This window comes from Callorhinchus milii, unplaced genomic scaffold (genome assembly GCF_018977255.1).
Source record: "Callorhinchus milii isolate IMCB2004 unplaced genomic scaffold, IMCB_Cmil_1.0 Scaffold2, whole genome shotgun sequence".
Classification (NCBI taxonomy): Eukaryota; Metazoa; Chordata; class Chondrichthyes; order Chimaeriformes; family Callorhinchidae; genus Callorhinchus; species Callorhinchus milii.
Genome location: NW_024704743.1, coordinates 67,009,586 through 67,034,891, shown reverse-complemented (window position 1 = coordinate 67,034,891; position 25,306 = coordinate 67,009,586). Strand labels below are relative to the sequence as shown.

The window sequence follows — 25,306 nt, the reverse complement described above, 5'->3', positions numbered from 1 at the left end:
TTGGCGGATCACTTTTCCGGTGGGAAGAATCTCTCCAAAAAGTAAATAAAAATTAAAAAATTATTTGGTCACTCAATCCACGACTGTTTGTGGGACACTGCTGTGCGCAATTGGCTGCTGCGTTTCGCCCACAAAATATACAGTCAATTCACTTTACAATATATTCTGAAGCGCTTTGAGAAGTCTCAACAACGTGATAAAGCGCTATATCTAGTGCCTTGGGATGTCCTCCCGACATGAAAGGCACTATCCAAATGTAATTTTGTTGTTGTATACCAAATGCAGGATTATTATTATAGTAAAGCACATTTACAGTATGCAATTTGAGATTCCCAGCTTTTGAGGGAGTGGTGGTCGCATCATAGAAAAATGAACACAATTGTGGGAATTAGAACTCTAATTAATGAGGAGCCTCATAACAAATCTGATTTCCATTGGAGGAAAAAAAAGGAAGGGGAGGAAATACATAAGCCAGAGCTTTAAAATGCCAAGGAGGCATTTGATGGAGAACTCAAGAACCTCAAATTTGAAACTTTCTTTACATCCTCCCTTCTGCTTCATTTTCAATCTTAAAAAATTAAAAATAAATCTGCTTAAAAAAATTATTGCTCTCCGGACTTAATTTTGCAGTTTAGAATTGAGTTTTTTGCCAATTGACTTAACTCTAAGGGGTCATGTCACCATTAATGAATCAAGTCCAAATTTATCAGATTTTTAAACAAAAAGTTTCAAATTTTACAAAGATTTATGCAAATAGCACAAAAATTGTGTATTTTCTCCAAGAATACAAATTACACATTTTAGCAAATACAAAACACAATTAAATGAGGGAAAAATAAAGATAAAGTAGCAAGAAGATACGCAAAGCAGTGAATCCTCCACTCTACCATCAGCAGCAGTGCCTTCAACCAATACGCCCCGAAGCTATGGAACTCCCTCCCTTAATCCCTTCGCCTTGCTCCCTCTTTCCCCTCTCCCTCTTTTCAGGTTGCCCTGAAGACCTGCCTCGTCTCACTTTACTCCTCCCTCTGGCTCGTCATCGGGCTATATAATTGCAAGTTGTTGTTGTTGAATCTAAGCAATGGTAATAAATACTATATTATGGTATCATAATTTTCTGTATGCAGGCACACAATATTAAATTCTCTCAGCAACTGCACAGTGTGCACTCAAAGGAAATTAAGCATGATGTACAGGGAAGGCTTTCTTTGGTCAGTTGGGTGTCTAATACATGCAGAAAACCATCACCACGCTTATGATCCAAACTGAGTTCCATGGACCCATCCCACCTACACATGGAAATTCCAGAGATGTTTTTTTGGAATGGAATGCACTCTCTCCCTGGAGGGATGCATCCTACTTACATAATTCCAGGATTAGGTGCAAGTTATTAAGAGTCAAGGTCTGGGGACACCAGAATGTGTGTTGGGGTACTGCTGGAGTCTAACCACCTACAAACAAATAGCTGGTCATTGAAAAGATTGTCTGGCAAGCTTTCCCACTGCTTGTCCAGCTAGAACACACTACTGATTAGGGCTTTCATTTGAAAGGAGTAGGAAGAATCCCTGCCCCCAGTAATTGGATTTGCCCTTCCAGGTACTGCCGATGAGGCAGCCTGGCTGTGCTGTCATCAGCAGTGCCCTGGACTGCTGCAGACTCACTTGGCTCAAGAAATGGACTACCAAGACCACCATAGAGGGTAGTCTTGATTCTGATTTCCATTGCCAAACAAGTCACATTAGAACCAGTTCTTAGCTTTATTACAAACACAACTTTCTAAAATAATTTTCAGTTTCCCTTACCAGATGAGCTGGTGGTATCATCCTTCTTGTCCTCTTCATCTTTGTCATTTATCTCCCCTCCAGTATCTGTCCCAGCCTCTCTGTCACTATCTGTATCTTTAGCCTCAGATAGGTTTATTGTTGGTGTACTGGGTCGACTTGTGCTGTTCGGGTGACGACCTCTTCTTCGGCCTCCTGGGCGCTTTGGTGGTGTTTTTATTCGCTCAGCTGTCAAGGCAACAGCAAAGTCCTTTGCTCCATCCTAAAAAAGTGTTACCGTACAAGAGTCTAAAGCTGCTTTTTTGAGATGTGTAGATCAAGGCAGCTGTGGATTCCTGTCCACTCAAAACTAAACTAGGCCTATACAACCTTACATAAAGATACACTATGGAATATTAGAACACAAGCTTACTTTGGTATTGACCAGACTTGCCCTAAAGAAGGCAGGGGAATAAGTATCTTCCTAAGTCATTCTTGCAAACCACCGAAAGGCGGAAACCTGGCAGCCAGGCTGATTAAGCTGAAAAATTTAACAAAATAGTTCTTGGTCATCTATAATTTTTTAAAAAGAAAAGCTATTGTCACAATTGAGATTTAATTTAAAACAGCACAGTACATTGTCAATGATAACTAAAACAGGTAATTAATAGGAATTATCAAGAAAAATAAATCAATCTGCAATCACATGGAATGCCTATTTTTGGAATGGAAATAATTTTTTGTACAATTATAAAACTCTCACATTCACACACTCAAATCTCAAAAAACAAATTCACTTTTGTACCTTTTCAGCCTCATGGAAGTTACCAATTTTGTCTTTACTACTGAACCTGCTGAGAAGCGGAATGTACTCTCCAAAGGCATACAATGGAACATTTTTCATACCAATTATGCATTTTGTATTGGTATCAAATCAGATAATTTTTGGTGCTCATCAATTCACTGGAAATGAAATTAAGAATGCACAATTTAATTCCACTGACCCTTAAGTGACAGTAGACTACCAATTTATGCCTGGAATAAATTCAAATCATAGACAAGTGATCTAATCCACAGAAACATTATTTAAACACACCAGTAGAATTGCAAATTTTGAAGTTAACTCTTTTTTTCCCTACTGTATTGAAATCCCCTTCAGTACCAAGCGGAGTCAGATGGCAAAATCTCCTACCAGATATAAACAGCAATCTGATCCACAGTGTTCTGTTTCTGCTCTGGTCTCCGGATTCTTACGTTTGTATGTATTTGGAGTAGCATGGAAAGCTGTGCCAAAAGGACAAAATGAAATTAGCACAAGTTCCATATGATTTTTCTGGATTAGAGCTACTTCAAACAATCTTCATTCTATGTTTAATCCATTCTTTGCTCTAAACCCTCTCAGTAATTTGGACAAAAACTTGTAAATTTTTTAGTTTGTTTCAATAAAAGGCAGACAATGGATAACTGCCTGCACTGAAAGATGAAAAGTAAATTTGAATGATATTGCTCAGTTTCTTTAATGAAGCAAGTCCAAGTTAGACGAGCAGGACTAGAGTACGAGAAGATCAGTATCTTATTTACTCTTTAAACAGTTTAATTTTTGTATCCTGGTTATTCATAACAATAAGAGTAAAATGACTATACAAGAAACATGACTGGCATCTCCTCAACTATTTTGAGTATTTCAAACACTTAGTAAAGTTAAAAATACCACATAAGCAATAATTTTCAACACGACAATTATACTCACGATGTAAGAAACAATCATATTTGAAGCAACGTCTGCAGAAGAGCGTGTGGAAAGAATGCAAGCTTTGTTCTCTTTGAACAGATTTAGCATTTGGTCCATCAATGTTTGGTGTGCATTCTGGAGGAAGTGCTCCGGGAAGTTGTTGTTCTGTCAGCTCTTTATACCTTAAATAGGTTTTGAAAAGGTTAGATTCTTTCTCTGTGTGTACTTATTCTTCCAGTGGAAGCATAACTCTTGAGAAATCAGAACACCAAACCACAATTTTTTCCACACTATATAATGGAATCTCCCAGAAAGAAGACAAAATATGAACTAATATTACTTCCTCCACCCCAGGTGGCATCCTAGAGCACTGAAACAAACATACACAGGAACACCCACAATCACAGAGGGAGATACAGACCTACACACCGATACTCACAAACGGAGAGACAGACAACCCTACACAGACACATAAACACAATTAGACAATTACAACAGCGGGCCTCCAAGTGAAGCCCATTTGCCGCTTGCGCCGCACTGCGCATGTGCATGCGGAGCCGCTCCACAGTGACATCAGGTAAACAGCAGGGAGGTCCACGGGCCAGAAACTACATTTATAGCGGTTCCGCGGTAAAAGTGCAGCCGCACTTTTCTATTAGCCCAGAACGTGTCCCATTGAAGTCAGTCCATATGGCATTCAAAACTAGATTGGCCTTTGTAATTAACCAATTGTTTAATATCCCTCCATACAAGCACCAGATATAAATTTCATAGAACAGAAGCAATTGAGAAGACTTAGGAGAATTTTGTTCTGTCTACTCGTTACACAAAAGCCAATTTAGCATTCATGTTTTAATTTGTGCAGGGAAAACAGATGATTGTAATTTTTTTTGCTTCTGGGATAAAGTCAGTGAAGCATTTGATCATGATACTGTAGTTGAACAGCACTATCGAAAACAAATTCTTAAGACTTTTCTGGCCAAAACCAATAATCGTGAGTACACATGATTTGATTTCAAAGTATCAATTCTAAAGATGACCACACAAAATCAAGAGCACATTTAAATGCAAAGGAGGCATTAGATGGAAGCTTGATATAGATCTTGCATTTCTAAAATGTTGCAATATCTCAGAGTTTCACAAATAATTTACAGTCAAGTGATGATTTTTTTAAAGATAAGATTGCAAACCAACTTCCATTCCCCACCATTTTGTTTACTGATCAGCTCAATTAAATATCAGTTTATTTATTTCAATTTCAAGTAGTCTCCAATCTTGCACAAAAAAGGAAATCTTTAATTACATGGAGATTTAACTTACTTTTCTTTCAGCTCCTCTGGTGTACCTTTATCTGGGAACATAGATGAAATTGCTTCAAAGATCTTGTCACAGGGCATTTTTTTCCCTTCTTCACTCTCTTTACCTATAGCCAAAGAGCAATAATTGTAAATAAACACAATAGAGTTAAGAGTGCATCATCTAATTGGTAATAGAAATACAGAAATTGTCACAACCAAACCAACAAAGTCAGTTAACATCAGAATAATGATCAAAACACATTTATACACAAACATTGAATATGTTAAAAAAAATTGTAATATTTGGCACATGCAAATTTCCCCATGTGTGAATAAGAATGTGCAGTCTCTCCGAGTGGTATTCCAGAATGTATTAGGTGCAGGTTGGCTAGAGCCGTACCTTGTGCACCAGTAGAGTTCCTACTGTGTGCACCAATACAAATCAACCAGCTGAAACTGCATCACTTGCAATCGAGAGCACTAGCTGGCCAGCTTTTAACTGCTTTAGGCCAGTTAAATTCTCTAGACGGACTAAAATCCTATCTTAAATATCTTCCACTTTGTGGAAGTGGAATTTCGCCCACAAAATATGCAGTCTGTTCACTTTATAGTATACTCTATGATAAGGCACTATATCAAATGCAAGGATTGTTATAACTATTATCTTTCCAGGTCTTCATGAATTGAATAGGTTCCAAAAAATAAAATTCTACTACTATACATCACTTTGGAGCCACCTCAGCTCCAAGGAGAGGCTTCTTACCCCAAGAACAGCCAAAACAACAAATATGAAACTACATTCCTCAAATATTTTAACATACTCTGAAAGGTCAGAGGAAGTAGGAATGTGTCTCTGCTAAACAGAAACTTAAAATATTTCCAAAAGCTGATGAAGGATAAAAGTGGAAGCCCGACAAAGCAGCTAGTTTCCATGAGAGTACTTCTTTAGGTTACAAAAGGTTAAATTTATACAGCACTTTGCTCCACCAAGGAACGACCCAAGAATCAATTCTCTGTTGCTGGACTAAACACTGCAGGAAAATAATGGATGCCAGTAGCAATGCACAATATTTATTCTTAGTCAGAACTTCTAAATGGACCTCCAAAACACATAAGTATGTTCAGCGTACAAATGTGCACAATGTAATATTTGCAGTGACAAGTTAAATTGTCCAGAGAGCCATCCTGCCACATCCATGATTCTGTTTGATGAAAATTTTATTTACCTCATAACCTAAGGGCAATAGGTTTAACATACCTTTTGATTGTTTGCTAACATTTATTGTGAATTCACTTTACATTATCGAATCTCTAAGGTAATGAAGCAGTGTAAAATTTGGTTAGCTGCCATTATTAGAAAGGCAATGGTTTCATTGTTTAATTGCCACCATACTAAAAAGTCAGGAACACCAAAACATACAAAGCTCCTCACCATCCATACTGATATCCTGATAGTCTTTTCTTGCTTCATTGCTTTCTTCTTTGATGTCACTCCCATCAGTCTTCTCAGATTTATTCTCCTGATCTTCATCATCATCTTCATCCTCTTCATCATTATCACTGTACTGAGTCAGAGCATTAACCAGCTCTACAAAGATCTCATCATTGATAAAGCCGCATTCTGCAATATTCAAATGATTATGCAATGATCATTCCATTTATAGCAGACTTGAAGTAACCTTTAGATTTTTAAATGACCCGATCTTGGTGCCACTTTTTGGTTGATTTTCTCACTGGCTATTTACTTCAACACTGCAAACCGCAACATTTACAGCTCCAAATGATTGATTAAATTTGATATTCCTTTCATTAACACTGTATCGTATCATGTGAAAAAGTCTGAAAGAGCTTCAGAGTGTTCTTTAACGTGTAAAGTATAAGCCAACATAACAGTCATGTCCCTCAGCCATGAAGTGAACAAACTTTATTTCTCTCTGGGGGATTACTGGCCAGGACACTACGACAAACTTCTTGTTTTAATAATACCATGGGTTCTTGTGGAGTCCTGTAGCTCAGGGGTTAGAGCACTCGCTTTGCAAGCGAGACACCTGGGCTCAATTCCAGGCAGAGCGAAACCTGGGGCAAGTTTCCTTACTCCACATGTCTAATAATAATCCCTCCAAAACAATAATAAATTGGCTATTTTCAATCCACGACTGTTTGTGGGACACTGCTGTGCGCAATTGGCTGCTGCGTCTCACTCACAAATATACAATCAATTCACTTTACAACATATTCTGTGAAGCGCTTTGAGATGTCGAGAAGATATCAAATGCAAGGATTATTATATAATTTTATGTCCAACTGAATAGGCCGACAAAGTCTCTTTTGAATGATGGTACCTTCAACAAGAAAGTGCTCTCCCAGCTCTCAAATGGAGTGTCACCCTAGATTATAAACTCATAAAGTCCCAATGTAGGGTTCAAATCCAGAATCTTCTAATTCAGAAGCGAGAATGCTACCAAATGAGCCAAGTAGACACTATAGTTTTTACCACTGCATTAAATCTCAAACTGATAAACAATTAAAGAATTGAGGTGTGTGTGCGCGAGAGATATATAGAGAGATATCAGTTATTGAGCATTCACCAGAAGGAAAGGAAAAAGCTTTGTAGTTTGGGTGAACTAGCTCCAGTTGGATTAAGAACCTCAACAGATAATCTAACAATCTTCCTCATATAAATTATACTATAGAATAAAAATCAAGGAATTCAGAACCATGCAAAATGAGCAAAACAGTAAACATCCCTTATAACTTCTCACTAGTACAGAATCTAAACAAATACATGTCAGAATCTTGATTTCCTACTTTGGTTAGAAATTAGTTTAACTGAAGACATTGTATTTTGACATACTAAAACAGATATCTAAATTGCCACCATGCATATAAAATGGTTACACTTCTTTTCAAGAGACGTCTTCGCAACATAAAACAACTTGCATTTTATAGCGCCCTTCACGCGGGATAGTGTCCCGGAGCGCTTGACAGTTCCGGAGTCTGACCCCAAACCTGGGGGAGAGGGAGGTGACAGTAAGCACAATCAAAAAGGTCTTTATAGACATGATTTGAAAGTGAGGAGGGCAGGGGAGGCGGAACTTTACCAAAATGTGAGTATTAGTAAATAGGATGAACTAATTCAACATTGCAACCTCATAGTACAATTATGGGGAAACATAAACATTGTCTTACAAGTTGTGCTATTTGTGTGCTAAACTACAAATGGCCCTTAATTCTGTATGATGAAAAAAGAGACCCTTTTAAATGGGAGAAATTGGGAATGGGAAGTAAATTGTTCAAATAGATCTTATAGAAGTTTGTTTAATACAACATTTAAATACTGGAAGTGTAGCAGCTGTTAAGTAGTTTAACGTTTAAGCCATCCTTCCAGATGAAAAATAGTCAATTCATTTTACAGTATATTCTGTGAAGTGCTTTGTGTCGTTTCAAAGACGTGATAAGGCGCTACATCAAATGCAAGGATTATTATTATCCTTTAAGACACCAATGCCACTTTTGCATTTGAGATGTAGAACAGCAGATATAATCTCACCTCGGTCTCCATGCACCTTTCCATCGTAATTTTTAATAAGTTCCTCAATGAAAGTCCCATCTTGATCCAAGATTTCATCACCCATATAAGGAATGTTATGGAGAACAGTCTCATCTTCAACCTTAACAATTAATTATAAGAAAAATTATCTGGTTAACATTAGTTGTGGTTGATCAAAATTAGCAACATTGAGAGAACCTCTCAATGTGCTTCTTGGGAGGCAATGCAAACAACAAATTACACTTGTATAGCGCCTTTTATGCAAGGAGAACGCCGAAAACACCAATGTAAAGTGTAATGACATGTACTTTGTAGGTAAATGTGGCAACCAATTGTCAAACAGCAATGTCCCACAAACAGCCATGAAATAAATGACCAAATGAATGGGGGGAGAATTGTAGACCAGAACATTAGGAGAAATACCCTTCTCTTTGTCAAACAGTGCCACTGGACCTTTAACCTCCACCCGAACAAGCAGATGGAACTATAGTTTACACTTCGCCCACAAAATACAGTCACTCCACTTTATAGTATATCCTGTGAAGCACTTTTTGATATCCTCAACAACAACAAGATTACATTTGTATAGCGCCTTTCACGTCGGGAGGATGTATAAGGCACTATACAAATCACAACAGGAGAAACATAAGGTGTTATATCAAATCCAAGGATTATTATGTACAATTATTCATCTGAAGGACACCACCTCCAATACAATAGCACCCCATCCCCTTCCCATCACTGTATGGAGTGTCATCCTAGTTTCAAAGTAGGACATGAACCCACATTCTTCTGATTTAAGAGGCTGACGCACATCAAAATAAATATACTGGAAACTTTGGGTTTGTTTATATTATCCAGAACAGAATTTGATACCTGGATGCAGGTTACACTCAAGGAGTATGCTTCAAATCACAACAGGATAGAATAGGCAAAGAAATCTGTTTTACAAAATAGTACAACTTACTTAGATTTAAGTAAACATTTTGTGGTTCATATATTCTATGTACAACTTTGCATAATATTTCCAGATAAAAATTCTCCCAGGCACTTAAACCATCAATGTTTGAACACTAAATTCTTAAATAAGACAACAAGAATTTAAACAAACAACTTCCCTCAATATCAAGATGTGATTTAAGTGGTCAATCTAATGCAACTTTTTCCCAGATGTTGAATACCCTTTTTGAAGTCAGAACAAAATAATTTTGTGCATGCCTACACCACATACCATGAAATTCTGCTGAAGTGGAGACCAGGAATACATAACTGGAATTGAGGCAACTGCATTCAGTGTCTTCAGGGGGATGATTTGCTTTGAAAATTCAGGGAATCCACTCTCCACTGTACACTGCAATGACATTTGTTAAAAAAAGGATCAGACTACTCCGATGATTGATTACTTCAATCAAACCCCACCACACTGGATATTAAGAATAGAATTATAATTATAGCATATCCAGGAGTGCAGATTAAGTTATATACCACAAGTGTGAAGCTTCAGAACGTATTAAATAAACCTCAAGAATGCCAGTAGCAACCAAGTGTTCATCCCTGGGCCAGAAAAATTAAGAATTGGATGCGATACAAGCAAAAAAGAAATTATGTCAGGTGCAGGTTTGCTTGGGGCCAACTACATTGCATCCTGAGCAACTCTCACCCATGTGTATGACTCGCTTTTATACAACTTCCTGCTTGTGCACACCAGCTTTGTTGCCTGCAATGCCAAGATAATTCTTTATGCAGATCTTTTTTGTTTTTACACTCTGGCTTTCAAGTCAGAATGAATAGAAAGAGTGAGAGAGAAGCATTGGCACAATCAGTGACAGTGACACTATATTTACTGATGATTTTTTAAAAGAATTAGAATTGTAGAAAATTAGCATTTTGTATCAGCTGCACAATTTGCTTATTCACAGGGAAGTCAGTTCCAGTTTAGCGTGGATCATTGGCTCTCTCCTGCAATACAGAAAGCTAAAAATGCTCAGTCATGATAATAGAAGTACTTTTCCACAGAAGCATTAAAGCTAATATTTATACACACAAAAAAAACGTAATCCCATTTGTTCCCTAAACCTAAATTTTAAACTTTAATTTTAGCTACATTAGCTTTTTTTAATTTTAACACTACTTTAAATTTTATTTTTTGTATGGCAAATATTCATCCTCAACTATTTAAATTACCCCAAAACTGTACAAGTCTAAAAAGTGTGTACATTGAAGTTAAACTTATGTTCCAGTGCTAGGCATAATGCTTAAAAAATTCAGCTTTATTAAACCCATGAACTGCCATGGTATCTTATCTTCCGAACCATTCTCTACCATTTCGCCACATCCAATGATGATTTACTTACACGTGTGTGAATGACTTGGCAGATATGCAATATTCAGAGATACTACTTAACTCTTATTAGGTTCAGTTAAGTTTCAGATGTGCAAGTTCAAAAATGTTTACAGAGACTGGATGCTGCTTTTGAACAAGGATCACTTTCTGGGTGGGGCAATAATCGCTTCAAAAGTAATTTAAAAAATAGTAATTTGGTCACTCAATCAATGAATGTTTATAAGACACTGCTGTGCACAATTGGCTGTTTCACCCACAAAATATACAGTCCATTCACTTTACAGTACATTCTGTGAAGTGCTTTGAGACGTCTCAAAGACATGATAAGGTGTTATATTAAATGCAAGGATTATTATATTTATTAAATGATGATACATTACAAACATTGATGAAAACAAACATTTGACAAACATTACTCACTAGCTATATATTTCTATTATTTTTGAAAGAGGCTCAATCTTACAATATTAATCTTATCCCAGAGCAATCAAAGTTGACAAAAATTGGAAAGACGCACAGAAGCCTCTGCAGCTAATGAATCACTAAACCTCCTATGGCTTTTAAAAAACAAAGCCATGAGGCTGCATAATATTCATATGAAAAAAATGGTCTTCTTCTGTATAACATTAACAGCTTAATTTGGCAGTAGGGAGGAAACCTATAGTTTCCATCAAGCTTTTTACAAAGCTTTGCTTGTTGCATACATTTTTCCCGCGAAAGATCATGCAGCATTTACATGACTGAATTTTAGATTAAAAATCTCAGTTGTCTTATGTTGTGTATTGATTAAAATGGAAGCAATGAATAAATGCTGTATGGAAACTATTAGTAGAGCACTTTTAAAGAGGTTAACACACTTACATATGCATAATATACTATACCTCTCTGGTACCCCGCATTGTGCTCACTGAGGTCATGATGTGAACAGGCTGTATCCGATGCTGCTTCCAATCCTGGTTCAAAATTTCAGTTTTCTCCTTGATCTTTTGCCGATTTGCACTAAACCTACTCTAGAAAGATACAAACTTTAAAAATTATTTGTTCTAACCACTCCCGATTGCTTATGTACAAAGACAAGAGAACAGAAAACTGGGGGAAAGGTTTTTCTATTAATAAAAAGGTGGAAAAAAGCATCAAAAATATAGGAAAATGAGAAAAGGAGGAGGGTTGTCAAGGTGCAGATTGGTTTGCCAGAGCCACAAACACAGAAATCTGTCCAATGTCTCTGAGTTGGGTCTTTGAAAGAGTTATCGATCTTTCCCCCAAAACCCTATAAATTACTCCTTTTTAGATATCTATATATCATTATATAGACTAGGAATTCTAAAAGAAACCTTAGGTGAATCTCACTTCCCGAAACAGTGGTTGAATCAGATGGTATAAATGCATTTAAAATTAAACTAGATGTACAGATGAGGGAGAGGGAATAGCAGGATATGGAAGGGAGTGAGACTTATGTGGAGTATAAACACTGACTAGTGGGGCAGAAAGGCCATTTCCATGCTGTACAATCTATGTAAATCTATATAGATATCTGGCTATTAAAGCAGTTTATTGTGGCATTTAAAATTAGACAAGCACATGAATAGGAAGAGTTATAGAGGGTATGGAGAAAGCAGGGAATTGGGATAGGTGCGCAGACGCCAATACAAAATAATCGGCAGAATGGCTTCCAACTGTAGTTCATTTCTGTGGATTTGAAATTTTATGCTGGAAACAATATAACACCTGCTGAGGCTCAAGCATTTGAACTGTGATTTTATTAACAATAAGATTTGAACCAAACAATGTTCATCTATAAATAAGGTCAAGTATCATAATACCATAGCTTTAAAAAATATTATTCTAATAGATTCCAGCTTCTGTTTCTCACAGGACAGCTTTTGCTACAAAAATCTAGTTTTGACAATATGGCTCTTTAACTCACGATAGATTTGAAAACCACATTAAAATACAATACCAAATTACATTTGTATAGCGTCTTTCATGTCAGGAGGACGTCCCAAGGCACTGGGATTTGTCAGAAATTTTGACCCAAATACGGGGGGGGGTTGGGATCAGGGAAGGTGGAGGGCAGCCGAAGGCACGGTCGAAGAGGAGTGTATTGAGACATGTCTTGAAGAAGGCGATGGAGAGTGAGGCGAAGGGAATGTGGGATGCAGTTCCAAAGGCTGGGGGCAGAGAAGCTGAAGGCCCGACTGCTAATGGGGCCAGGCCTGGCAGGGGACGTGGTGCAGTCCACAGCCTGATGAGCGAAGGGAGTGGACAGGTTTATATGGGGTTAGCAGGTCACAGAGGTAGGAAGGAGCAAGACTGTGAAGGGCCTTGAAGGCGAGAACGAGGAATTTGAACTACAACCTCTGGGGGATGGGGAGCCAGTGGAGCCGGGCAAGGGTAGGGATGACAGTCACGGAGCCTGGTGTGGGAGAGGACACAAGCTGCAGAGTACACGAGTACCAGCTGTCCAGCCACTAGCTGCCTAATGTTATGAAAGCATACCGTCTTTACTGATCAGCCCTCCTGTTCCCGAGCCAACAACAAGCAAAGATCTGATTTGATTACAAATTTGAAGGAAAGAGCACCTTCCTCTATTGTTCTGAAAAAGCAAATCGTTCTATGATTATGCTAATGCTAATGACACTTCTACATCTAGCATTTTACCTTCACCAGTAGCTCTAAACCTCTTCAGCTGTCAAAGGCACTTATATTCAGACTTAAACCTTCTGCCAACAAACCCAACGAAGCCCAAGTGGCATTGAAGTGCTATTTAAACAAATAATCATAAAACCCTCTAGCATCTTACCTTCACTTCATCTGCTCGTCTAAAACGCTTCAGCTGTCGAAGGCGCATATATTCAGACTTAACCCGCTTCCGCCAACAAACCGGTCCTTTAGTAGATTTTCTACCAGTAAATCCCATGTTTTCCTGGTAACACGTTTTTCTTAAGTGCCGAAACAAGTTGAGTTTCCCTCCAAGATGAGGTTCTGCATTAAAAGAAACAATCATCACAATCGAGAACTGTGTTGCATAAATTCTTAAAATAGGTACTACAGCAGAATAACTGAAACTCCACCATTTTCTTGAAAATACAAGTTAAATACAAAAAATTATTATCTTAACCTATATCATACTGATCTTGCAGACATTATAATGCATACACATAGGAAGAATGACACCTACACATGACCCCTAAATATGACCAAGATGCCAATTTTACAAATGTTAAAGGAAGAGATTGTTGAACAGTAGAGTAAGCAACGTGGGTGGATGGGGGCTGAATTACCCCCAACCTAATCAATCTAGAAGGGGAAATTTCAACATAAATAATCCTATGAAAAAATGTTGATCATCTTTCTAAATCCACAAAATTATAACCTGCTTTATAACAGAGCTGGGATAACATTCACCGCAAACTTAAGTGACATCAGTGGAACCATCTGATGTGGTGAATGGAGTCCACATTCATCCTATAGCCCAACTCATGTTATAACGAAGCACATTAGAACAATGTTCTACCGTAGCATGTTAGATCCAAATGTTATAACATTTACCTGCCAGATGTAAGCGTATACATCAACCATATTAAGGTATTCCAGTTAAGAAAATAATGCCAAGTGGAAAACTGATGTATATGTTAAAAAAGTGAAAAGTTCATAATTATTCCATTCATGTGCGGTCATTTAAGTGGATGAAAGAACAGCAAAGGCAATGATTCTTTTCTCTTTCCCACCCACATCATCAAACTTTACTATGGTTAGATGTGGCAATGAATCACGTAGTGATTCCTCCTCCACAGGAGGTAAAGCCGAGTCTCTTGGGGCTGAGTTGACGTGCCTGGCAATGCAAAATTAAAATTGAGTCACTCCTCTATGACAACCTTGGTAGTCTGGTTCAAGTGGATCTGCACTAATACAAGGCATTGTGATTATACATCATGCCACCCTGACTTGTCAGCGGGGATGGCAGACGAGTCACTGGATGCAAGAATTCTTTCCACTCAGCTCAATAACCCTGAAAATCAATCCAGGGTTAAGATGGCCAAGTAGCAGGAGGCTCGCCTTAGCCGAAAGCTTGACTCAGTGTAAGCAATGGCAAGCATTGGAAGAAAAGTTTATGCCCTAAAGGCTGTATACATACAACCGTTTTGAGAGAAATCTTAATTTTCAATTTGTGGCTACAGAAGTTATTTTAGCAGTGTCAATACACAGTGAAACTGAGGCATCGTACATGGATGCTTTTTTGCTACAGATATTAAACTTCCAGATTCGTACCAGCCAAGCATTTTTATTTCAGTCAGTAGCTATGAACACAAATAACTTGACCATTTTTTGTGCTGGTACGGTCATATGAAAAGCACATAGACATAAGGATTACATTCTATGTAGTTGGGTAAAACAACAATAAGCTTCGACAGATCTTCTACCTGATCATCAGAAAACAAGAAAACAAAATATCTACATTTGCAACTTACACAAATATCTATTGAAAATGACTTGTACCATATTCTTCAAAGTGCTACTACAATCCTGAAATTAAAGGCAAAGATTTTTTTAAAAATGATACATTCATAGAAATCTGAAACATGTTTGCGAATACCTTGCAGTAGCAATTACTGGAAACAATCAGTAGCATTTTCTAGCTGATTTCTTATCCCTAATGTAATAATATTGAGGCTGATCGATACACTCCAATTGCTACCTCAACCATCAATCAACTCACAATCAGAAAATACTCCCCAACAGCCATCACTAGAAGTCTACATCTTCATTTATCTCATTAGCTGTATTTCTGCAAAAATGCACTTTCATGTTAGCCATCTCTGCAAATTTCATGTCAGCCGCCTGCTACAACTGAGGGATACATCAAACGTTAAACTGCATTAGGTATTATGACTAAAAGAATGAATGAGGTTTCTCTTTTTTTTAAGTCCGTTCATGATTTTTCCAGAACAACTTGTGCCTTTTATATAAGATAGCGTCTTGGCAAACTTCACAGTTCAAGAATGTTGGATGCCAAGGGAGGAGGATGAGCATAGATGCCCATAGGTGCAGCCAAAAAGGTAGATTTTTAGGCTGGATTTAAAGACAGAGAAGGACTGAGAGTTCCGAAGGCTGGAATTAGTTGCCGAATGCTCGGTCACCTGGTGACGCGGAGCAAGGTTGAATTTGCTGAGTGGAGGAGGTGAGCAGAAGAGAAGGGAAGGAGAATATTATAAAATAGAGAAATGGTAGACATGCAGGGATTGATAGGCGAGGGTGCTGATATTCATCCACTGAATCAATGGAGCCGAGCAAGGACTGAGGTGATGTGCATGGGGAGTTTGAGGACACGGTACCCAAGTTTTGGATTTGCTGGAGGAGTGGAATGGTGGAACTAGGAGTGCATTTGAGAAATCAACTCAGGAGGTAACAAAGGGGCAAGAGTTTCAGCGGCAAATTGGCATTTGGCCACTTTTTGTCCACTGTTCTACATCAGTGATCTAGATATTCGATACCGACAAGTGGGGATGTCTATACAAGGTCATTTGAGACATCATTGGAAGTTGAAAGATGATTGAAAAAATTCTCTTAACATTAATATTTTACTATATATATATATATATAATGGTCTGACTAAATACAAGTCAATTACCAACTGGACTTTCAGTTGTGATTAGAACTGTACACACATTATTTGTGAGAGATCTATGAATGGGTACAAACTAAAAATAATTAACCCCTTAGCAGCAAAGTAACTTCATACAGGTTTGACAAAAACAAATCTCTCCAATAATCATGGAATTACAATTTTGATCAATCAATGGATTCTCATTTCCAACATGTACTTCATTTTTTAATCAAACTGAAGTAAATATTCTGTGCATCACCTGGATTACTAAAATGGTTTGCAAAAAGGCAATTGGTATTATATATCTGTTTTATGAACTGACTGAATAAATCTTCCCAATTTGTGAAATAGATTAGAAATTAAGTGAAATGTGAAATATAACTTTCCTTTAAGCAGGATTACTTTCCTATTAAATAGTAGTACGATGCCCTTGAAGCAAATCATGCATTATGATTCATCATGCTTTTCCATTTCAGCTCAATACCAAAGAGCCTTTTAAATCATCTCTGCATCTTCCCAATCAGTGAAGATTCCAAAGTTCAGTGCGGTTATTCTGTTAAGAAGTCAAAGCCGTGCGTCAACAAGGAGTGAATAGATTTAAATAAATATTGTGTTCCCATTCCACAAGAATCTATTTTAGTCATTCCTTGGGCTATACAAAACTAAGGAATTGAATAAATAATTGCAAAATATGTCATAAAGAATAAAATCAATTTTCAAAAATAAAAGATAATTTAAATAAATTAGGTCTTGGTGCATTCTGTTGGGAGAAAGGGAAGAAAGGTCCTTTCCCTGTAAGAAAAAAAAATGATTGAAGAGGCAGCAGGACATCTGTTCATGCTAATAAAAGGCAAACTTGTTTTAATTCCAGAATTAAAGATCATTAATTTCATATTTCCATTTTCCTAGTTAAGCATACTGAGGTTGCTATAGTAGGCCCCAGTTGACATCAGCTAACTCAAATCAGGAATTAGACTCAACTTTTTAGATTGAAGACTTACAATTTTGACTGTGCTTCTGTAACTGGACATTACAAATTACATTTTAAACCAAATCAGTAGTAATTATAACTTTAACACCAATTCCATTTTATTCAGGTTAATAGATATGTGGAGTCTTGTAGAGTATTGGTTAGAGCACTATCCTCGCAAGCGAGAGGACCCAGGTTTTTGTTTACCGGGAAGGGCAAAATGTTAGGCAAGTTTCCCTACTCCACACACCTGTTTACCTTGCAGAAGTCGGAACACAGTTGTTAATCGATTGAGGGATCACTTTTCCAGGGTAATAAACCCTTAATAAATTTATTTTAAGAACTGGTCACTCAATCCACGACTGTTTGTGAGACACTGCTGTGTGCAATTGGCTGCCACATTTCGCCCACAGTATATACAGTCAATTCACCTTACAGTATAGTATGTTCGGTGAAACACTTTGAGAAGTCTCGAAGACATAAAAAAGCACTATATCAAATGCAAGGATTACTAATATAGATATACATCACTTTACACCAACTTTTCTAAGCACACATGATATGTAAGACAAACATGAGTGAAAAATATCCACTTATACCACTTTTTTTACAATATTTTAATCCAAGTACAATTAACCACTGAGTTACAAATAAAGTAAAAATATAGAATCAGAAGTCGCTGGGAACGCTCAGCAGGTCAGGCAGCATCTACGGAGAAAGGAAAGTGAGTCAACGGCAGTGATGTACGTTCTGACAAAGGGTCGTGGACCTGAGGGATGACACGCCTTCCTTTCTCCATAGATGCTGCCTGACCTGCCGAGTGTTCCCAGCGACTTCTGTTTTTGTTTCAGATTTCCAGCATCTGCAGTATTTTGCGTTTTGTAAATATATAGAATTATATACAAGACAGGGGGAAAAGGGACGGTCAAAGAGGAGGCAAGGGGGATTGAGGCATGTAATTCCAGAGGTTCAGGCGTAGCGGTTGAAAGCATGGCCACTGGCAGTGGGGTCGAGGAACGTGCAGAGAGACCCAAGCCAACTGGGTGAAGGAGGCAGGTAGCGAAATGCGGTGCAGGGTGATCGGAGCATCGAGAGGTGACTGGGGCACGAGTTGATGTACGCACAAGGTGATGGCACAGAAGCAAGTGGCGTGAATTCCTGTGCTACGACACTGTGCGGACAGCAATTCACACCACTCGGGGACCCAGGACTGGCGCTGGTATTCACACCCCTCCAGCCCACAACATAGCCACCTATTCCCTTCCATCAGGTAAGCAACAAAGCTTCCTCCGAGGTATGTGGGTGGTTTCTGCTGGATCAGCAGTTTCTGGCAGTGCGCTCCGCACTCTCGCGCCCCCCCCCCCCCCCTCCCCTCCCGATGGAGAAGTTGCTCCTGGACTCCCCCCCCCCCCCGGAGATCGGCACCCGACCCTCTTACACCGATCGGTGCCCGTCGTGCGGGTCACCAACAAGTGCCGTACATACTCACAGCGCAACAACAGTCCCCACCGCCGCCACTCACTCACTCACTCACTCGCTGCCCCCCACACCCTCACATCACATCACATCACATCCGGCCCTGTTCGCCCGGATTTTCCCCCTCAGCCTTTCCAGAAGAGCGGCTCTTTTTTTTTCTCTCTCTCTCTCTCTCTCCCCCCAACTTCGTCATTTTTACGACTTCGTTATTGAGTGTTTTTTTAAAAATAAAATAAAAATTTTTTTTAAACCCCCCCCAAAAAAGAAAGAAAAAGCCAACCGTTTTTTTTTAAAAAAAAACGAACGCGGTCCGCGTCGCGAGATTCAAACCGCTGTCAAATAAATAACCGGCGGAGAGGGGGAGAGAGAGAGAGAGACAGAGACAGAGAGAGATCCCGGTGGGGAGTGAATCAATGGGAAACTTAAATCAATGACGGATTTTACAGGAATCCTCCCCCCTTTTTTCTGAGTAGATTCACCTTCAAACTTTTTTTTGTGTGTCACTCCTCTGTGCTCGGATGCAGGTCGCAGGCCACACAAAATATCAATATAAAAAAAAGGTCGTCGATCAGACGAGACTGGATCCCAGCCCCCGGGACTCGCCTCGGACGTGCGGGTCAGCACACAGCGCTCTCCGCTCTCCGCCCGCCGCCGCCTCCCCCCCCAGGACAGCAGAGACGGAGGCAGAGAGTCAGTCAGACCAGAGAGGTCCGTCTCTCTTGCTGCCCACTACAGAGGTGGGGGGGGAGACAGCGAGGCCCGGGGTGGGTGTTGGGGGGAGGGGGAGAGAAACCCGTCTCTCTCCCTGACGGCAGTGAGGAGTCGGATGGTGACATGTCTCTCCCCCACCCCCGGCGGTGTGGACGCTCACTCCCCCTCCCTCCCTCCCTCCCCCCCCCCCCCCCTCACCCAGCGTGACGTCTGCCTGTGGCTCGCGATTCCCATTGTGACTCACGGGCTGTCGGCTGCCCGCGCGCCGCCGCCTCGAGCCGTTGGTGGGGGGGGGAGGGAAACGTCAAACTGCCGCCAGCCTGGGCTGGGCTGGGGCGGCGCGGGCGGGAGGGAGGGAGAGGCCGCCCGAGAGAGAGGGGCCGCTCTCCACTGAGAGGGGGGGGTTGGGGGGGGAGGGGCGGGCACTCTGAGGTCGCTCCCACGTGGAGAGAGAGAGAGAGAGAAGCCGCCCTGACGGGGCTGGAATGGAGCCGCCGACCGCTTAGCAAGTCACAGCCTGGATGGCGGGGCCTGGGTTTGTGGGTATTTTCAAGCCCCGGGGGTGGGTGGGTGGGGAGGGGAGAGAGAGAGGGGGGGGGGGTGTGGGGGGAGAGAGAAAGGGAGGAGAGGCTGCTTTGTTACCTGCCGACGAGGAGTGAGACCGTGTCGCCGCCGCCGCCGCCGCCGGGACAAGTTGGAGCCGAAACTTTTGTGCGAGTTTTTTTTTAAAAAAATATAGATATATTTTTAAAAATTTAAAAACGAGCCGAGCCGAGCGAGACCGGGTCTGCGGTGAGGCTGCGCGAGGAGCCGGTTGGGCCGGGCGCACGCACAGCCGTCCGTGAGAGACTGACTGTCTGGCGGCCTCGCTCGCTCCGTGTCTCTCTTTTGTCTCCCACTCGCCGCCCGCCCGGCTTCCAGGGATCGGGCGCGAAAAGACAGCGGTCCAATCCAATCAAACCTTACTGAGGCCTCCCCACCCGCCGCAGCGACAGCCGCTCCCATTGGCTGGCCGTCGCCGCCAATGGCTGTGCGCGGTGGCGCCGGGTGGATGTGGGCTGTGACCATGTGGTCTCTGGGTCTGTCTGTCAGGGGACACATTGCTCTGCAATGATGGTCAGCCTTGTATTTGATGCAGCGCCTCATCACGTCTTGGAGACGTCTCAAAGCCTTCCATAGGATATAATGCAAAGTGAATTGACTGTATTTTTGAAGGTTTAAGGAAATCTTTATGGTGGTGATTGCGAGGGGTGGGGGAGGAGATTCTCTCTCACTATTTTAATATTTTAATATTATTTTAGTTTTAACTGTTTTAACAGTGAAATCGTGGAACGCACCATTCCCGCCTCAACTTGTCAATGCACGATCTATTGCTTCTCAAATGCAATGGGAGCGTTTCTACTTGTAGGACTCCTTCTCCAGCTTGAAACCCAACACGCTGGTGATTGTTGAGTGTCAGCCTCCGTCCCTCTTTTCAGATTTGTTGCACGTTGTGGCTGTCAACGTGCACAAAGTTCAAAGCCCCGTGAACACCTTCCCTATAGTTCCGCCTCCTGACTACAGTATTTAAATGAATAAGCACTTAAATGTGATTTGGAACATCTTCCTAAAGTTAAAAGAGGCTATGTATTTGCATAATAAATGTAAAGCTCGTAATGCAAATAGCAGAAATTGGCCACTGTCCCCGGTTAAGGAAGAGAAAATTCAGTCAAGCATTTCACTTAGCTGATTAACCTGTTTGTGAATATGAATAATGGGTGTAGTCCTATTTTTCTGCTGACAGAACAGTATATTTTCTGTTGGCATGCTATAATAATTATAATAATAATCCTTGCAATTGATATAGGGCCCTATCACGTCTTCGAGATGTCCCAAAGGGCGTCACAGAATATACTGCAAAGTGAACTGACTACATTTTGTGGGCGAAACGCGGCAGCCAATTGCGCACAACAGCGTCTCATAAAGATTCATGCATTGAGTGACCAAACCATCACTTTTTTTTAAGGGATTATTACCCAGGAAAAACAATCCGCCAATTGATTAACCGGATTCCTACTTACTGCCAGGCAAACAGAGGCAAGTGGAGCAAGGAAACCTGCCTGCCGGTTTCAAATCAAACCCAGATCTCTTGCTTGCCAGGCAAGCATCCCAAGCACCAAGCTACAGGATGGGGGAAGAGGAAAGGTGCATAAAACCAACAAACTAACCTGATGGGTATTGAATGTTAAAAAAGACTATTCAAATGGGTGCACTTCATAGTTTAGTTAAAATTAACCATAAATATTAAATCAGCTCTAAAATATAAAAATAATGCCTTTTAGTTTGGTCAACACTCAGCCTACACCTAGACCAAGGACAGTGTCTCTACATTTGCCATTCTATTGGTCATTGGCAGTGAAGCACAAACCAATATTCTCTTGTTTGAGAAAATATTACTGTGGAAGCCCAAAATCAGTGAACCATCAGGAACAAACCCAGAAATGTATATGAACACTGTTAATTTGACGAGGAAGAAATTGCAGCTCATGACAATTAGGTCATCAATCTTTCCTGTGTTCGTGAGAATGGACCTCATGAATCATGGTGGCTACTCACGCAAAAGTCATCTCATTAGCAACTTCCGCACTCCAGCAGATTCTGCTGCATTAACGCCTTAATCTCCTTTAGTTGCAACAATTCACAAAAGGTTATGAAGCTCAGGTTATCAAAAGTGCCACTAATTGCTGCATAAAAAATATGAGTTTGATATATATTTAGATTCTGCAGGCTTCTATTGCTATGAAAGCTTTAGCCAGCAGATTTAATATTCAACAGCACCAGGAGGGAGAAGGAAATAATAATAATATAATAATAATAATCCTTGCATTTGATATAGCGCTTTTCACATCTTCTCGATGTCTCAAAGTGCTTCACAGAATAGACTTTATAGTGAATTGACCGTATATTGTGTGGGCAAAAATAGAAGGGTTTAGGAAAGGGAATTGGGAAGAATGGAGGTTGGTATGGTGTATAAAACTGGCATGGACTAGTTGGGCCAATTTTTATGTTGTACTATTATGTATGTAATGCCATACTATGTGAATTAAATACCGCTTCATGTGGTAAAAGATAACATTGAAATATGACTTTGAAGGTTTTTTTTACGCTCTGGAGTAGATTGGTTACCTTTAATGTGCGTTATTTATATATACATTAGAATACATTAGAATATACAGCACAGAAACAGGCCATTCATCCCAACTGGTCTATGCCAGTGTTTATGCTCCACATGAGCCTCCTCCTGCCCTTCCTCAACCAATCCTTCAAGCATAACCTATTCCTTTCTCCCTCATGTACCTATCTCGCTTTCCCTTAAATACATCTATATGGAACATCTGCCTTACTCATATGTCATCTTAAGACTATAATAACAACAACTTACATTTATAGAGCCCCCTTCAACACAGGGTAGCATCTCAAAGCACTTAAATAGGCAGACGGGAGTTTGGTTTAATGTCTTAAGACAGCTGCTAGGGGTTAACCAAACAGGGATGCAGCAGTGACTTGTAATCCTTATTTTTTGGGGGTCAGTTGGGTGTCTGACACATACGGAACGTATCAAAATGTTTGAGAGTATCCAAACCAAACTGAGAATTCCATACATCCCACCTACACATGGAAAACCCAGAGATAGATTTTTGGTCCTGTCCTGGAGGATGCACCCTGCTTACCTAATTCCGGAAAGTGTTAGCCGCAGGTTGGCAAAACTGCATAGCTTGTCATTGATATTGCTGTGTGGTAAGCTTTCCTGCTGCTTGTCCAGCTAGGACCACCCTATTTGCTTTGGCTTGCAGGGTTAACAAGAGTTGAGTGAGAGGCCTCCCTGCCCACATTGACTGGTCTGCCCTTCCAGGTCCTGCCGATGAGCCAGGCTGACTGTGCTGTCATCAGCAGTGCCCTGGAATACTGCAGACCCGCCTGGCTCAGGAACCGGACTACCGAGACCACCACAGAGGGCTGGCTCAATTCCAATATTCTGTTGCCAAGCATGTCACCTTGGAGCCAGTTCAGCCCCAAGGAGATCCCGCTTATTGTAATTCCGCTTATTGTAACACTTAGCAGTTGGAACTGAAGGATGATTACTTTTTGCTGGGTAATGTGTAATATGATACTCTCGTTATCCACCAGAATCAGGTTTTACAGGTTGATGTGGCTTGTATGCACTAGCAATTTGTGTTAATAAAAGCAGCTTTTCTTAACCCACCATGAAGACTTTCTACCTCACTATCATCCTTCAAGCCATCCCACAGTCATGAACACCTTCATACATCCAGCATCTGGAATCCACCTTGATCGGCTCTCAGAGAGGTAAGTAGCTGCTGCTTAAGCCGGATTGGAACGGTTCAAAGAGGGAATGGTGAAAGAGAGAAAGGAGCCGAGCTGGGACGCAACGACTCGTTGCAGGACCTTGGAAAGGAATGGGAGGTTAGAGATGGGGCGGTAGCTGGAGAGGAGGGATGGATCCAGGGAAGGTTTTTTCGGGATGGGGGTGATGACGGCCGTTTTTAGGGGGGTGGGAACTGAACTGATGGACAGTGAGAGGTTGATGACATTAGACAGGAGGGGGGGCCGGAAGGTGGAGCTGGAAGACGAGGAGAGAGGTGGGGATGGGATCGAGGGGCAGGTGGTGGGTTTGAGTTTATGGACAGTCATGCAGTATAAATTGCATTGTAGCATTCAGTGATATGATAAAGAAAGAAAAGTGGATTTTTATTACAAGTACTTCTAGTATTTTCACAAAAACGATAACTTACATTTATTTCGCACCATTAATAATACTCTTTGCATTTCATACATTATCACATCGTAAAGACATCTCAAAGCGCTTCATGGAATATACTGTAAAGTAAATTGACTATATAGTTTATGGACAAAAATGGCAGCCAATTGTGTAGAGCAATGTCCCACAAATAACAACAACAATAACTTACATTCGTATAATGCCTTTCATGTAGGAAGGACATCCCAAGGTGCTGAACAATTAGGAATTGGGACCCGAGCAGGAGATTAGGATCGGGAGGAGTGGAGGGCAGGGAGGGTAGGGGTAGGAGGGTGACCGAGAGCACGGTCGAAGAGGAGGGTCTTGGAGGAGGCAAGGAAGGGAGGGTCTGTGGGATAGAGTTCCAGAGGGTGGGGACAGAGAGGCTGAAGGCCCGACCGTCGAGGGTGGGGTGGGCCAGGCGGGGGACGTGGAGCAGGCCACAGCCTGCTGAATAGACGGAGCGGATAGGTCGAAATGGAGTTAGCAGTTCACAGAGGTAGGAAGGAGCAAGGCCGTGGAGGGCTTTGAAGGTGAAGACGAGGATTTTAAACTCTAACCTCTGGGGATGCCAGTGGAGCCGGGTGAGAGTGGGGGTGATGGGGTCACAGAGCCTGATGTGGGAAAGGACACGAGCTGCAGGGTTCTGAAAGATCAGCAGCTTGTGGAGGGAAGAGTTGGGAAGGCCGACAAGCAGGGAATTGGCGTAGTCAAGACTAGATTTAACAAGTGCATGGATGAGGGACTTGGTGGCCTGAGGGGTGAGGCAGTGGCGAAGCCGGGCGATGTTGGGGGAAGGCAGAGTGGGTCATGACACAGATGTGGGATAGAAAGCACAGTTGAGGGTCAAACAAGATGCCAAGGTTCCAGACTGGCTTAGTAAGGTGAAGTGTGCATCCTTGGATGGTTAGGGTTAGGATCTGGCACTGTTCCTTCCCCCCTCAAAACACTATCACCCCCACCTTGAAGAAACCTTCCCTCGACCCATCACACCTATCCAGCTACCGGCCCATCTCAAATCTCCCTTTCCTATCCAAGGTCCTTGAGAGAGCCATTGCC

General features: G+C 41.0%; 1 protein-coding gene across 8 annotated transcripts in view; it reads right to left on the bottom strand.

The window, feature by feature from the left end:
- ezh2 (enhancer of zeste 2 polycomb repressive complex 2 subunit) overlaps nucleotides 1-20,168 on the bottom strand; it is a 36,020-nt gene extending 15,852 nt beyond the window's left edge. For 3 of the 8 annotated variants that reach the window (XR_006084832.1, XR_006084831.1, XM_042331735.1), the window contains exons 1-10: nucleotides 19,218-19,466; nucleotides 13,488-13,669; nucleotides 11,566-11,694; nucleotides 9,572-9,691; nucleotides 8,341-8,461; nucleotides 6,223-6,411; nucleotides 4,813-4,915; nucleotides 3,511-3,674; nucleotides 2,953-3,044; nucleotides 1,803-2,043 (exon numbers count right to left, since the gene is read on the bottom strand). Coding sequence is in view for 6 of the 8 variants with exons in the window: in XM_042331735.1 (XP_042187669.1) it covers nucleotides 1,803-2,043; nucleotides 2,953-3,044; nucleotides 3,511-3,674; nucleotides 4,813-4,915; nucleotides 6,223-6,411; nucleotides 8,341-8,461; nucleotides 9,572-9,691; nucleotides 11,566-11,694; nucleotides 13,488-13,604 (1,276 nt within the window). In the remaining 2 variants the exon portion in view is untranslated. Of the gene's footprint in view, nucleotides 1-1,802; nucleotides 2,044-2,952; nucleotides 3,045-3,510; nucleotides 3,675-4,812; nucleotides 4,916-6,222; nucleotides 6,412-8,340; nucleotides 8,462-9,571; nucleotides 9,692-11,565; nucleotides 11,695-13,487; nucleotides 13,670-15,156; nucleotides 15,212-18,751; nucleotides 18,815-19,217; nucleotides 19,467-20,091 lie in introns of those variants that run through there. The other 5 variants (XM_007906319.2, XM_007906318.2, XM_042331736.1 and 2 more) reach the window with 5 other exon arrangements.
- Between the last annotated feature and the right edge of the window lie 5,138 nt (nucleotides 20,169-25,306).